Here is a 16,041-nt window from a genome sequence, read left to right as displayed (position 1 = left end):
GTCATGCAGTCTGCCTTTTGTCACTCATCTCTGCTTGGTCCTCAAAGCTTGGTCTCTTTCCACACTCACATGCATGGGGTGAGGCAGTACACAGCCTCCTCAGGAATTTATTTTTTTCATTTAGCATGATGTAACAGATTCATCCATGGTACTGGGGTTTTAAAAGCTTGCTAGTTTTAGTTAGAACATTCATAAAGTGAAACAATTTACTGATCAGTGAGTGATCAGTGAGTGATCCATGAAATAAAAGAATACGGAGACAGCAAGCAACAGAGTAAAATCCAATATTGAGCTACTACATTCCAGGGAGCTCAAAGCCACATTCAGGCCTCTACACGAAACAAGATATCTATGTAAAATGTCCAGGACTATGCTTGGCAGGATGCATGAGCTTCAAAAAGGCCTCTTTGTACAGCTGTGCCAGGGAATGCCATTCACAGACCACAGCATGACAATGGCAATAATAATTACTCACTTCCCTGCATTAAATTACCTTTTTAAAAAACGGTTTATCTGCTAGGGATGCTCTTGACTCTGTGGCTTACACTATAATGTTCTAAACAAAGAATAAGGGAAAGAACTATTTTTCAGAAAAAAAAAATTTAAATGAAAAAAAAAATCCTGTTTGCAATTCTGTTTAGAAGCTGAGCGAAATAGATTTGGGGCAGAGTTGACAATTCTGACTGAAGATTATGGTCATCATGACCAAGTCATCTGAGGCCTTCCTGAGTTTTCCACCACACTGGGACCTGTCTTCTCAGCAAAGTCAGGCTCTGACTGCAGTAACACAGTACCAAATGCATGAGAAGCAATGTAGCATCCTAAGAATCCACACTTCGTGGCTACGCTACACAGATGCTAACCCTGTAGGTCAAAGGGCGGGTGAATGATGTGAGCATGCTTCCAACTGAAGAGCAATACTACAATTATTTATTTAACTAGAGTCACCATTACTCCCGTCTCTGAGTCAGTTCTTAACTATTAAGAAAGTAGTTTTATGCTTTCTGTTTGTCAAGCAGTTTAATGACAACACAGGAGAAACTTTCCCACTTCCTTCAAAGACCCTATTTTATAGGGAAATTTTTCATATAAATATTTGTACCTATAGAAAGCATGAATTGAAATTAGATACACCTACAACAAGCAGTTTTAGTTTGTTTTTTTTTTTAAATCAATGTAAGAATTTGGCAATGTTTGTGTTTACAGGAAGTATGCATTTTAAAGACAATCAATTCTAATGAATTCAGGATAGTTGTTAAATCTAAAGAAAGCATCCATAAAGTGTCTGAGCTGGTGTAATTCTGTAAGTTAGGTTATAGTATTACATCAAGATAATTACTATACATCAGAAATGGATTTTGTGGAGTAGACAGCTACAGTAATGTAAACTGACGATGTAGTAAATTTTCATAATAAACACACATACTTCAAGTGTTGATTCCTATGAAAGAGTTGAGATGGGGCCCCCTAAACTAGGGGAGATTCATTCAACTTTTCGGGGAAAAGCTAGCTTCTAGAGCCAATGAAATATTTTAGGTTAACAATTTATCAAATAGCACATGAAGCCCTATAAACTTTGAGGCACTGACATATAAGACAATAGGAGTAAGGCTGTTGCTCCTATGTTGGTGAGTGAGTACGTCCATAAGAAATTTTAAAATGCTGAAATCAAATAACAGATGATATAGCAGAAACACTATTCTTCAAGATACCACTTCAGATCATGGGAAGATATTGATGCATCATTCCTCCCAGTGTATTCAAGGCTGCAGTGAGGTCACCTAATGCGACACTCTAGACTAACTATGTATTTAGATCAAAATTAAGCTTGTTACTATTGTGCACTCAGAAACTTTGTAGTGTTGTCAGACTTTCCACAGCCTCACTTTGTTACAGGGCCCCGTGTTTTGATTCAATTCCTTATGGGTTTCTGACCCACATTTAAAAAGCTGTGCAAACACTTGGATTTTAACTTCAATATATGTTATAGGAGAAAACAAGCAAGCATTTTGATCACTCCCAAACAATGGATGACTACCTTATGAAATAACCCTAAACCCAGCCTATCTCACGCACACGAAATAACCTCTTCCATGTTAGGTTGGCAGCCCACAACCAGGGGCATGGTCACATCAGAGAATTCCATGAATCTAAACAGTGGTTCCAACAGGGGCTAAGCCAGGCCAAAGAGGGGGAAATGTCCTCAAAGGACAGACAGGCAAGAGCCAAAGCCGAAAGTTCTGTTTATGTTTTCCTGTGGTCAGAGTTGAATCAACACATCCACTCTGCTGTTTGTTGGATTATGGACTGATGTCTACTGGCATCCTCTGGCTTTTGTGCCTTTTCCCCAACAGAAAATCTGTCATTCTCCCTTGTACTGAACCCACCGTTTCTATTCTCAAGCTCCTTTACAACGGTTTCTCTTTCTCTGCAGCTATCTTCTAACCCTCTGCCTTTTCCCATGTTAGCATACTTTCTACCTAAGTCTTTTCTTCTCATTCTAGTTCCACTGCCTTAAATCTGTACCAAAAAATGAAAACATTTTCCTACGTTCAGCTACGGTGGTAAGCTTTAGGACCGCAGAACATGGCCCTATTTGAAAATTAGGTCTTTAACAGAAATCATCAGGTTAAAATGAGTTCACTGAGGCAGACTCTAATGCAGTAGTATTGGTGTCTCTACAGCATGAAGAAATTTGGAGAAGGACCCCTAATCCCACAAAAATACAGGGCAAGAGGACAGAAATGATGGTCTACAGAGCTAAGGAGTATCGAAGATTGACAGCAGTCACCAGCACCTAGAGTTGCAGAGCTGGGCAGAGAGGATAACCCCTATGTGTTAACACTTGGCGCGTCTAGACTCAGAGTGAATGTCTGTTGTTTTAAGCAGCCTACCCTGGGCACATTCTTCACAGCTACCCTAGGACAAACACAAGCCTGAGTGTGGGAGTGAGGCCGCCGCAACCTGTGTGGAGCGCACCAAATCCCGCCTCCACAGCAGGTACACTACTTAATTAGTAATTTTTTTCAATAAATTATTAATACCATAAGAATTTCTCTTGGTTGTTTTTGTTTGTTTTTTCGAGACAAGGTTTCTCTGTGTAGCACTGGGTGTCCTGGAAGTCGCTCTGTAGACCAGGCTGGCCTCGAGCTCAGAGATCGGCCTGCCTCTGCCTCCCAAGTGCTAGGATTAAAGGCGTGTGCTACCACCACCCAGCATGTAGACAAATTTGTCAGTGTCTGACCTCACCTTCCATAGATATTTTCCCTTTATTTCTACCATGTTGATTGCCTCTTTCAGCACCAATGGTAAGACCTCTTTCCTAGCACCCTTACAAAGATCATTAACAGCAAATTATCAATATGCTGATGACGGTGGTGATGGCATCTCAGGCTACAGAAATATCTTAAAGATATCTAGCCTTGTAGACAGGTGAGAAGTAAATGGTACTAAACAGCAGGAAACTTTTTTTTTTTTAAGGAATCACCTAGCTAATGGAAAAAGAACCCCTGAAGGAGACAGTGGTATTTTCTTTGGGGAAGGGAGCCTGGCCATATACGATCTAAGTTTCCTCTTTGTAAAAAGGGTTGCACAGAATATAAATTCTGTCAGAAATATTGGAATTTTAAATTTCAATTTGTTGCTTCAATAGGTCCCTCCACTCTTCAAATAAATTAATATAGTCTGTTAATAATATAGTTATATATAATTTTATTTTCTAAGCAATTAAAACAGAAGTCTTTTTTTATAAAACAGAAGTCTTTATATACCTTAATAAATTATATACATAAACAAAAAGATAAGCACTATGTTTAGTCAATAAATTTAGAACAGCTAATAAAATTCGTAGATTAGAGATCTTTGCATGACTAGTGGATGTCAAGTATGCAAGTAATACATTGGGTATGGATAATGTCATTAAAAATTAGGGGAAGATAATCATATGGTAAAACGGTCACTTTGAGGTCAACAATCTACCTCCACTTATCTCACACAGAACACCAATCTTTCCAATTTTGTGGCTTCTTATGGGAACAAGCAGTTGGAAGGAAGGATGAAGCAAGGGATTCAAAAACAGCAAGCTGTGGCCAGTGGCGAGGCAGGGAAGACATGGTACAGAACAGTCAAAGGAATAGCCATGGATTAGAGAAGGAACAGCAAGAGAGAGAAATGTTACCCTCAATCATGAGCACCCCATAATGGTGAACTCAGAGTCCTCAACAGTTCTTGTCTTACAACACAACATCAAGTGACTGAAATAAATTTAGTCTCCTGGTCTTCTCCAAGATTTAGCAGAGATATGTACGTAAGCCAATTGTTTTATTTTCCTCCCCTCTAACATTCTCATAAGCAATGACTAAGCATAGAGTCTGAAAAACTGGAGCAAACGAGCTCCTCAGAAAATCCAGGTCTGAAAACAGCTACAATATAAGGTCCCTGCACAGCCGATCTGAGTCTGAGTGGCTGGGGAAGGTGAGGGCTGCCGTGCAGCAGTGCGTGCTCTATGGACCATGCAATGCTTGGGATGCCTAGCGTCCTTGACTGCAGGGATGGGAAGACTTGGCCATCTCCATGCTGGGCTGGATTAAGTGCCTGATGAGGATGGTGTTCCAGTGACTGGGGTCAGCATGTACAGTACCTTGGTCTGGAAAACCATGTGGTTCATCTCAAAGTATTGTAAGGAAAACTCATCTCTGATTCAGTGTCCAAGAGTTCAGTTTCTGCTCACCAGCCATGCAACAGAACAGAATCCCACCCAGCCAGCAGAGGATGTGGTGACATCTTTTGCTGATGTTGTGTGGGTAGCCAGAGAAGGAGAATGCTCAACAGGACTCAGGGCAGAGGTCAGCCCCACGCCTCCTCTTGAGAATGACCTTTCTTGCTTTGAGAAGCCCCCAAGCAGGCATATTTCCTTCCCAAGCTTCTCTCAAGGGCAAGCCTCCTCCAAAGACAAGTGAGAATGATGGAAAGCTTAGGCCATTGGAAACTGCTGACCCTGCTGCCCTCAGAGTAGAGGCTCTAAAAAAGAAGTTTCCTTATCAGTATCAACACAATAGCCACGGTGAAGTTGAAAGAGGAATTCCAGGGCTGGGGAGATACCTCAGAGGTTAAGAGCACTGTCTGTTCGTCCAAAGGTCCTGGTTTGATTCCCAGCAACCATATGGTGGCTCACTATAATGAGATCTGATGCCCTCTCTGGCCTGCAACCCCAGCACTTGGGGTGGCAGAGGCATATGGAACTCTGAGTTTGAGGCCAGCCTTGTCTACAAAGCAAATCCAGGACAGCCAAAAGCTACACAGAAAAAAAAAACCCTGTCTTGAAAAGCCAAAAACCAGTTTGTTCTATGAACCAGCTCCTGTAGGGTTTGTTGTTGTTGTTGTTCATTGTACAATTGCTTCAGTATATGTGGGCCAAACAGGGCCAGCTCTGAGGTGGCCTCTGACTCTGGCTTTGGAATTCCTCTTTCAACTTCACTGTGGCTATTGTGTTGATACTGATAAGCAAACTTCTTTTTTAGAGCCTCTGCTCTGAGGGCAGCAGGGTCAGCAGTATCCACTGGCCTAAGCTTTCCATCTTTCTCTGACCTCTTGACTGACCATAGCTTCACACTGTTCATACATTTAAGAATCTCTAGCATGTTTGCCTCCTTAGCCTTTTTTTTTTTTTTTTTTTCATTTTATAGCAGAAGCCATGTGACCCTTCAGATCAGAGCTCTTCAAAGCGCAGAGCCCCTAAGGCAGCTGCTATCACCAGTAACTGCTAAGAAATGCAAGGCCTTAACCATACATCTTGATTCTGAAATTCCGAGGGTGCAACCCACAACTCTGTCAACTCAACTTCCCCAAGTGACTGATGTACCCTGACACAGCCATAATGAACACCGAAAGCTATACGAGTTGGTCTATAGAACAATGGCTTTTTAAATGTAAGTGGCAAGGGACGTCAAGAGGAAGAGTGCTGTGGGAGAGCACAGTGTGGCTCAATCTGGAGTGAGACCCGACTACTGCACTTAGCAAGCTCCAAAGCAGGACAGAAAGCCAGTACCTTCTAGATGTTTCAGGAGGGCTCTGCTGCTATTCCCGTGAGCAGATATCAGGACGGTTTTGCCCTTTAATACTTCCGGAGCAATCCTTTCCTTCCAGTAGGGAAGAAGTCTTTCCAGGACGTCCTTCAAGCTTTCTGACCGTGGCAGTTGCTCCAGCGGCACATCGCACACTCTATACCTGCGGTCACTGTAGATCTCGTGGAAGTAGGGATGAGACTCCTCAATAGGAGGTGGGGTGATGTCGTAGCTTCTCCTCCAGAGCCTCACCTGCTCTTCGCCATGGTTCAAAGCCATTTTCTCCCTGTTGAGACCAATCAGGGCTCCATAGTGGCGTTCATTCAGACGCCAGGAGCTCTCTACAGGAACCCATTCCTGCCCCAGCTCTTCCAGGATCAGCCAGGCTGTGTGAATGGACCGGTTAAGAATGGAGGTAAAGACAAGATCAAATTCAAAGTTCAGTGCTTTGAGTTGCTTCCCACAGTTCCGAGCTTCCGCTAATCCGTCACTGTTAAGTTTCTGGTCCACCCAGCTACAAAATCGGTTCTGCTTATTCCATTCACCCTCTCCATGTCTCAGTATAATAAGTTTGTGCTTCGGCATGCTGGTGGCTGAACTTTCCTAGTGTTCTCAATGGGACAATGTTTACGAACAGCAGTATATCTAGAAAGAAAAGACAAAAAAAAAAATACAAACCATACTCCTTATTCAAATGACTACTCAGTAATGGAGAGCAATTATACAATAGCCAGTTTCTAAGATAAAATTCCTTTGAACAGTTTTGACGTCAAACAGCTGGTGTTCAGACTCAACACCACGTACAGGAACACTCAGATAATGACAGACAACCTTGTTGACTTAACTTTTCTGACGGCTAGAGAGTGTGTTAATTACATGACATAAAATGACAATACTCATACTAATGGTGTGTTTCTACCCAACAAGTAGGCAGTTTATGCTTATTAAGAAGAGAACAAAATAGAATGAGTTATAGATTTCAAAAAGAATGACTAGTAGCTGGGAACACCCAGATTCTAGCAGCTGACTACACTGAAAGCATCCTTGCCTCTTGGGGTTTTCTGTGTTTTTCCAGTTTTACCTCATTATGCATGTGATAAAACATGTTAACTCAATGAAGCACTACATCTATGCCACACATCTCTCTGAAAGGTGGCAACCAGCTTTCCGATGCAACAGGCTCACAATTCTAGGGTATGGGAGACACCTTAGTTCAACATTCAAACAATTATAAATGCTCTAAAGTGACCTTAACAAGAGCAAACATAGCACCTCACTGAAGTAACTTTTCACCTGTCATTGGCAGGAATAAATCCGGATGCAAAACAAGTTATCAAGTGTAAGCAGCTGAGAAATGGATGCTACCTGCAGGAACAGATTAACAGAAACAGGTCTGTGGGAGTGCAGGGAAACATACCGATAAGAAGGCTCTGCCTCCTCCTCCCCCACCCTGCAGAACTTCTACCCACACCAGCCATGAGATTCTGTGAGAAAACCTAGTGAAAGTGAACAAGCAACCCTGAAGATATTCCAAACTCCCTTATGATGTTGCTATTGCCCCAGAGATCTCTGGGCCGACTCTGTCCCCTGGAGAAGCTGGAGACCCAGCTGTGTCAGTCTGCCTTGAGAAGAGTGGGTCACTACTGACACACATTGCTCAGCTGGCACTTTCCATCTCCATCCCAGTGTTTTTTTCCACACTGGAAAGGAAAGACAACCAGGGCCTGGCTTCTGCCATTCTTGGCAACTACCAGTAATAGGAGATTTTCTGTCCTGCTTAAGCTGTGATTCACCCAGTTACGTAAGAGCCAGTGACAGTGTTTGGAGGAGTCTATCTTGATTGTACTCTTTTTTTAGTAATTCCTAGAGATTCTGAAAGGGAAAAGCTTCAATCAAGTAGGGCTTCAAGAATAAGGGCTACTGGTGGTGACTGAGGTGGTTTGTAAGTTGCTGAAAGGCTACACGAATTGGAATTAATTCTCTTTCTTGCCGAGCTTCAGGTTTGAGGTTTTTGGTGCCTATGGAACAGGAATGCACCAGTGCCTGAAAGGACCTACGCTCGGATGGAACTACTCACAAGGCTGAGAACCTGTGGGGAGATAGCACAATACCTATCCTCTCGGCCTCAGAGAGGCATCAAGGTGGCAAAAGAGAGAAGAGGGTGAAAGTCGCCTGGGCAGTGCTCTGCCTGGTGACTCCTTATGCCCAGGGACAATCATATTGATGAAGCTCCAGCCTCACCTGGGGGAAAAAAACCAAGCAATTAATTCATGCCAATGGGTGTGGTACACAGAGTTAGAGTTGTGTATAAAAAAAGATTTGTGTGTATGTGTGTGTATGGATGTTTTGCCAGCATGTGTGTCTGTGCCAGAAGAGAATGACAGGTCCCTAGAGTTACAGATGTTTGTTAGCCACCACGTAGGTGCTGAGAAGTGAAACCAGGTCCTCTAGATCAGCCAGTGCTCTTAAATGCTGAACCATCTCTCCAGCCCAAGAAAGGTATTTTTATATTTCTGCTTTCAAAACCCTCTACCAGTCAAGTAATAGAAGCTTTGAGACTATTGAAAATCATATCTAATCTTGCAAATCATGTGTTTTGTTTTGTGGGAAGAAATGAGAAGCACGCCATCAACTGTTCCTCTACGTCAACCTTTAATTTGGCATGCAAAGAAGCCTCCAGGCTAAACAGTTAGTGAAGGAATTTTCCCTTCAAATGAAGATCAGCATCATCTGACAACTTGACAGTCCAGAATCACTTAGGAGAGGAGCTTCTGAGCATGACTGTGGGATGATCTTGACTGTGCATAACTGACATTAAGAAGACTCACTCACTGTGAGCGGGGCATTCCCTGACTGAGAGCCAGGACTATAGAGAAAGGGAGCAGAACACTAGAATGGATGCATTAACTCCCTGCTCTCTGCTCTTGACTGTGGATGGAATGTGCTTATCTTCACATTTCTGCTGCTTTGATTTCTTGAAACCTGGAATTGTGAGCCAAATAAACCCTTTCTCCTTTAATTTGCTTGTCAAAGTATTTTATTACAGCAATGGGAAAGAAACTAAAACAGGCACAGTAGACAGATTCTGTAAGCAAAAGCGCTTCTCAATAGTTCTGGATTACAAATTCTATCAAGTGAACCAAACAAGTAGTGACAGCATTACCATTACTGAGATTCCTACCACCAAGCTTCCCAGTAACTTAATCTACTACAACTACTTCTGTGATTTTTTTTTAATTTTAATTTTTTTTCACAATTTATTCATTATATATCCCAACTGAAGCCCCCTCTCTCTCTCCCTCTTCTCCCCATCCCCTTCCCCTAGTCCACTGAAAGGGTGAATTCTCCTCCTCTGCCATATGCCCATAACTTATCAAGTCTTATCAGGACTGCCTGGATCCTCTTCCTCTGTGGCCTGCCAAGACCACATCATCAGGGTCAAGTGATCAGAGAGCAGGCAATCCAGTTCATGACAGAGGCAGCCCCTGCTCCCCTTACTCAAGAACCCAAATGAAGGCTGAACTGCCAATTGGCCACATCTGAGCAGGGAGACTAGAATCTCTCCATGCATGGTCCAGGGTTGGTGCATCCATCTCTGCAGGAACCCCTGGGCTCAGATTTTTTAGCTTTGTTGGTCTCCTTGTGGGAGTCCTGTCCCTTTCATGTCCTTCTATCCCCCCTCTTATTTCCCCTCCCTTCTTTCATAAGACTCCCTGCACTCTGCCCAAAGTTTGGCTGTGAGTCTCAGCATCTGCTTTGATTTCCTGTTGGGTGAATCCTTTCAGAGGACCCTCTATAGTAGGCTCCTATGCTGTTCTCTTTCACTGCTTCTGTTGTCTATCCAGTTTGCCATTCTAAGAGATTTAAGCATCCCCCGCCCAGGGTTTAGCTTCTTTCGGTCTGTAGATGGCTACCCTATATTATACGGCCAATATCTGCTTATAGGTGAGTGTATACTATACCTGTCCTTCTGTCTCGGGGTTACCTTACTCAGGATGAACTTTTCTAGTTCTGCATGGAAGTAGAATTTGCCTGCAAATTTCATGATTTCCTTGTTTTTAATAGCTGAGTAGTATTCCATTGCATAAATGTACCACAAGTTCTTCATTCATTACTCCGCTGAGGGACATTTAGGTTGTTTCCAGATTCTGGCTATTAGGAATAAAGTTGCTATGAACATAGTTGAGCAAATACAGTTCTGATTTTCTTTTTTTATCTATCTCAGGTAAACTAAACTTCCTACTCTCTTACTTGGTACTATCAACTTATTCCCTATTTAACCAGCTGGTGAACCTATGCAAAGGCACTGTTGAGTTTACAACCTTTAAGACATCTCTCAGCATCTGCTGAAGCTGGCCTACCAAACGCTTAGCAATAAACATGCGACACTTGTCAGCTTGACAAGTTCAAGGTAGGGCTGAGACTCAAACATCTCTAGCAGTAAGGCTAGCGTGTGAAGACGGCACCACGGGACTACAGAAGAAAGACGGGTTCTGAGGACTGTATGTGCACAATGGAGGCGACTCTTAAGACGCAGCTTCTGTAACCCATACTCTTTCTTCCTCACCACAGGACAGGGTGTGTGCGTGTGCGTGCCTGCGTGCGTGCGTGCGTGCGTGTGGAGTGCAGTCTTAGTTGGGCTAAGAAACTAAGAATATACTCCTCTCATCCCAAATTCATACCTATTAAAATCCTTAAAATCTCAAGCTTCGTTTTTGCTTTGTTTTGGGTAAAGCTGACCATCGTGTAGTTGGTTCTTTGGCTATTCTTTTTTATCTCTCAAGGAGTTGCTGACACCGAAGTTAGGCACTAATTTTCAGTCACTAGTTTACTATCAAAAAAGCCTGCATAGGTTATTGGGTTATTGTTTCCTAGAGTTTCTTCCCTTTGTTGTTTATTTAGTGCGTGGGGGTGTTTTGCCTGAATGTCTGTCTGTGCACCACAAGCAGTATACCTGGTGCCCACAGAGGCCAGACAAGGGAGGTCCTCCCGGACTGGAGTTATAGACAGTTGGGAGCTGACATGAGGGTGGTGGGAATTGAACCTGGGTGGCCTGGAAGAGCAGCAGTGCTGCTAACTGCTGAGCCATCTCTTCAGCTCCAGCTTCTTCCTTTTAAGGGATGGTCTGCTTGAAGAAAAAGTTTACTAAACCAACATATCTGTTATATGACTCTAGCTCATTTTTCCTTCCCTTTCTCCCCGCTATTTTTCCTTCTTCATAGACATTTTATTATGATTTATGGCTACTTGTGTGTATGGCATGTGTGTGTTCTTTACATGTGTGTATGTGTGTGCACATGTGTGTACATACAGGCCAGAAGTTGCTGGTCAAGTGTTTTTCTCTATTTCTTTTCATATTATTGTTTCTTCTTCTTATTATTTTGAGGTGTCACTCCATGTTAAACCTGAGCCTTACAGATTAAACAAGACTAGCTGACTAGGTCACCTCAGAGACTCTCCTGCCTCAGTCTCCCCAGTGCTAGGATTATCGGCATGCACCACAAAGCCTACACAACTTTTATCTAGCTACTGGAAATCCAAGCTCAGGTTTTCATACTTGCATAAGACTGTGTCATCTCCCTAGTCCTACATACTGTTTTCTTAGTCTTCTAACTACAAATGTGTGCCTTCTCTACCTTACTCAAATGATTTCTCAAAAGACTACTATTAGTCACTTCGACATGGAGGCCATCTTCTCTTAGGGCCCGTGCTGCTCAGAGCTCCTGCTGCCCAGAGCCCTCTGAAGCCAATTTCATCCTCAGGGAAAAATCTGCTAGCATTTCCATACTGCACTGCCTACTGTTCTTCTACTTTTACTTACTGGTGTTGGACCTTCATTTTATCCTACCCCACCTATGTTATGATGGTGGTGATGGTGGTCTTAACCACAGCAGTTAATTCAGAGTTCATGTTCAAACCTTCAACCACTATTCATGGAGTATTTTTCCATTGTGTCCATTTTACAGATGCAGAACCCAAAGGAAGAACTTGCCTAAGGTAACACTGGTTGTCAACAGAAGAACTACAATTCAGTCTCAGTTTGGGTCCAAGCATACAACCATGCCCCGAACCATTTTGCTACCCTGACATACTGGAACCTAAGGCTCTGACCTCAAACCTTGAAACCTCAATTTTCTTCTCACTCATTTTCAACACATTAAAATGAAAGATTCATGTACTGAAAGCCCAATTCTCCTGAGCTTCCCAGCCCAGTCAATTTACTCACTTTTCAAATGTGTAGAACTACTACTTGGGCACAGCACAATGGTGAGCCTATGAGGAAAACAGGCTCCAGCATGGACTACATAGGCCTTCGAAATATCAGCGAGAAAAGCTGACTTGTGCATACATGTTTGGGTATCACTAAGAAGTGAAAGAAATTAACGTCATGAGAAGCTCATCATTCATAAAAGCGAAAATTAGGAAAGGAGAAATGACCTCTCCCTTCATAGACATAGCATTACTTAAGATAAATTTGGAAAGATATTTAAATTTAGGTTGATATAAAAAAGGAATGGTGTTCTAGCCTAAGGTAACAATCAGGAACAGGTGCAGAGAGAGAACAGTAGGCCCATTCAAAATGGCTACAGCTGTCAGTAGGCGACTATTCATTCTGATTTGCCTAAAACAGTATTGCTTTATGCTTTTTTTCCTTCACCAACATAATTATTACCAAGGCCCCTTTCACACCTAAGCGTCCCATTTGGAAAATTATATGGTCACTCTGTATAGGGCATAATCAGGAAGTAGGCGGAGACTAGTCTAGAAAGATAAACGTGAATAGAGGCTCAAGGAGGACCTTGTGCCAAAAAATGCAGACTCTTCTATACATATAGACATCATTAAAGGTTTAATAGCATGCATTTGAGGACCAAGCAGCATTTACACTCACAGAGAAGTACAAATATTAACTGTGAGGGGTTTTGCAGTAATGCTAGTAACATGTAATGACAACCTGGCCAGGAAGATGGCTGCTAAAAAGGAATAAAGACAAGTGAAAAAGAATCTATAGCTTAACTAAGATGCTAAGATGTTGGCAATATTCCTTGTAAAAATACAAGCAGTTAATTCTTTTGTGGCTTTTCAGACTGAATGATCTCTGTCATGACTATGTACAATTGTATAATTCCGTGTCTGTGGCTGCAAGTATCTATATGCAATGCACAAGTGAGTAAAAGTGATGTAATATGATGGTGGCATCAAAATTAGAATTTCATATAATTTTCATGGAATATATTATTACTATTAATGGGTTAATTTCAACAATTTAAAAGGCAAAAGACCCCACCCTTTTCTATCTTGTGGGTTATACAGAAACAATGGGCCAGAAGGCTGTGGTATGCAAATCCCTGCCTAGCTAGATAAACCCCATACTTGGATGTGCTCTTCGCACCAGTGTTTCTGACCTTAACCAAGTACCCTGTCACAGAGGACACTCCTAACGTTATAAAATAGCCAGCTTATAGCAAGACCCTGTCTTGAAGAAACAAAACAAAACATGCAAGCAAAATTACCAGCTTGCATTAATGGCCTGAACTGCAAAGTACCTTGGGTAATGGAATCCCATTCACAATTATATTTATTCCTCATAGATGTAAACACTGAGCACACTAAAGTCAGTCAAGTACCCAGTTTATGCTTATTTCAATATTTAGAGACAGGTTCAAGGAGGAACTGTGGAAAATGATTCACCTGTTAACCTCCTACAAACATATTCTCTCATTTGACACGCTCTACCCTCTTCGTAAATCATGTTGTAGTGTTTTATACTAAAAGTGATGCATATTTGTTCAGAAGCAGGAGCTACTCAGTTGTCTTAGCAGCACAGAAAAAAAAACAGGTGATTCAAGACACTTTTTATCAGTTATAATTATATTGTACGCTGAAATTTTATACACATATATGTATATATAATATATGTGTGTCATATAATCCATCTAGGTTATAAAAACAAAGGTTTTTTTTTTCTTATAAAGTCCACCACAAAGTTGTGTTTCAAAATTAGGTTCATTTGACAAGGTAGAAACAGAGAGCTGATAGGTGAGTGATGGGCATGCAAAACAAAATTTACAGAGGTAAGATCTAAATTTCAGAACCTCTAAGGACTTTCAACTTTTGCAGCAAGCCCTTCCTTCTACTGGTTTCTGTCCATCATCAAGCCACATAATTTTGCATATCCTTTCCCCATTCTGCTTATAAATTAACACTGGTAGGACTTTGCTTCCTTCTTCGCTCAAGTGTTTAAAAAGTAATGCACACCTAAGACTCTTGTATCATTAAGAAATGGATAAATCACAGTGTAAAACAGGATGCAAAACTTCTATTTTCTTCCATTTTCAAAATAGCAATAGTATGTTACGTAATATCTCATAAGGGACATGGGGCCAGAAACCATTTAAATCCAAAGCTTACTCGTAAGAATTAAATATCCAAAAACCAAAGCCTTAGTCTAGATCCTCACTGAGAAGCTCTCAACAACCTTAACATCCCACTACATGAGGGATCTCACTTCATGGGAGATGAACTGGCTATATTTGAGGAAACAGAGAATACCAATGTCTCTAATCAATTAAAAAGGTAGTGCTCTTGAGGCAAATGAAACCTATTATTTAATTCCTTAGAGTTTCAAGTATCTTAACAAAACACAGCTGTTAAAGAAACTTTTGTTCGCCTGGTTTAATTGTCTGGGAGGCTCACTTCCTCCATCTGCGAACCTAGGAGTAGTAGTCCTGCACGTTTCTAGCCTCCAGCAAGCTAATCGAGGCCTAGAATGCTTTCAGCCTCTGGGACTTACTGCTGAATAAGGTCACCTGTTCAAGTTCTTTCTGAACTCTGGCTGGTTCAACTCAGCTGTTCTGGCTCAAACCCCTCGCCAAGCTGACTGATGCAAAATGGCTTCTCTCAGTTTCTGACTTTTTGCAAATGCTTGGCCTTAACCTAACTCTAGCAATCTGCTCTAATCTTCCAGCTCCTTCTCATTCTCTGGCTCATTCCGTAGTCACCTGTGTCTAGTTTGTTCTTTCTTCAACCTCTCTCTATAAAACTCTTCTGGTAAAAACTGCCTCTGAGTTCCATGAACTGCACTGCCATGAACTCAGCTCTACTGCACTGCCTCTCAACTCACTGATCCAGCTGAACTCCTGAACAGCATGACTAGAACTCAGAGATCGCACATGTCTGTCTCCTGAGTGCTGGGATTGAAGGCGTGTCCGTATTCCAGCCAGATCACATAGACCTAGGTCTATGGATTTGAGCTCTTGCCAGAGCAGCCATGTTCTGAAGTAAAATTCCTCTACACATGCCTTCCCCAGACTCAAGCTCAATATTAAAAATTCAAACTGAGTCCTAACGGCACTTCATATTCCATGGCCTATTACTTTTCTAAAGGTTGATATGGTAACTTTTAAATTCGTAGGTGCAGTTCTAAGAACACCTCTGCATTGGACGCTGCCACTCACAGGTGTCTCTCAGACACAGACATTCTCACCCTACAACATTACATTTACTAACCCACCCTCTACACACACACACACACACACACACTCACACACACAATGGATTCCAAAGGCAACAAATTACAGCAAGTAGAGTCCCCTTTACATGACAGATACACATGTGTAGTAATGACAAGTGACTTTGCCTGAGCAAAGTACTTGCTCCAGCCTGTTCGGAATCACCAGCGTGTGCAACACCCACTCAAGATTCTTTTCAGTCTTGGGCAACTTCCCTAGGGTGGTAGATTTGTCATTACAAACTGTGTCCATCAAATCTCAAAAGTATAAAGTCAAAAAAGACCTGGGCAGAAGTCCTCTTAGCAGCTTACTGACAGCTTGATCATGAATATATTAAATTCTTTGGATCCCAGGTTCCAATCCCATAACAACAACAAAACCATCATCTCTTAGGGAATATTAAATGAGTTATGATAAAGTTCTCTACCAAACAGAGAGGGAGAAAGGACTAGGCTCTATCTAACTCA

General features: G+C 42.0%; 1 protein-coding gene across 2 annotated transcripts in view; it reads right to left on the bottom strand.

Annotated features, from left to right (window-relative positions):
- The window catches only part of Bpgm (bisphosphoglycerate mutase), a 31,996-nt gene that overhangs the window by 13,076 nt on the left and 2,879 nt on the right, over nt 1-16,041 (bottom strand). For both annotated transcript variants that reach the window (XM_021658173.2, XM_060380165.1), the window contains exon 2: nt 6,047-6,707. In XM_021658173.2, the coding sequence (XP_021513848.1) occupies nt 6,047-6,647 (601 nt within the window). In that variant the 5' untranslated portion in view covers nt 6,648-6,707. The remainder of the gene's footprint in view (nt 1-6,046; nt 6,708-16,041) is intronic.

This window comes from Meriones unguiculatus, chromosome 3, assembly GCF_030254825.1.
Source record: "Meriones unguiculatus strain TT.TT164.6M chromosome 3, Bangor_MerUng_6.1, whole genome shotgun sequence".
Lineage (NCBI taxonomy): Eukaryota > Metazoa > Chordata > Mammalia > Rodentia > Muridae > Meriones > Meriones unguiculatus.
The sequence above is the reverse complement of the archived record's forward strand: the minus strand, read 5'-3'. Positions and strand labels throughout refer to the sequence as shown.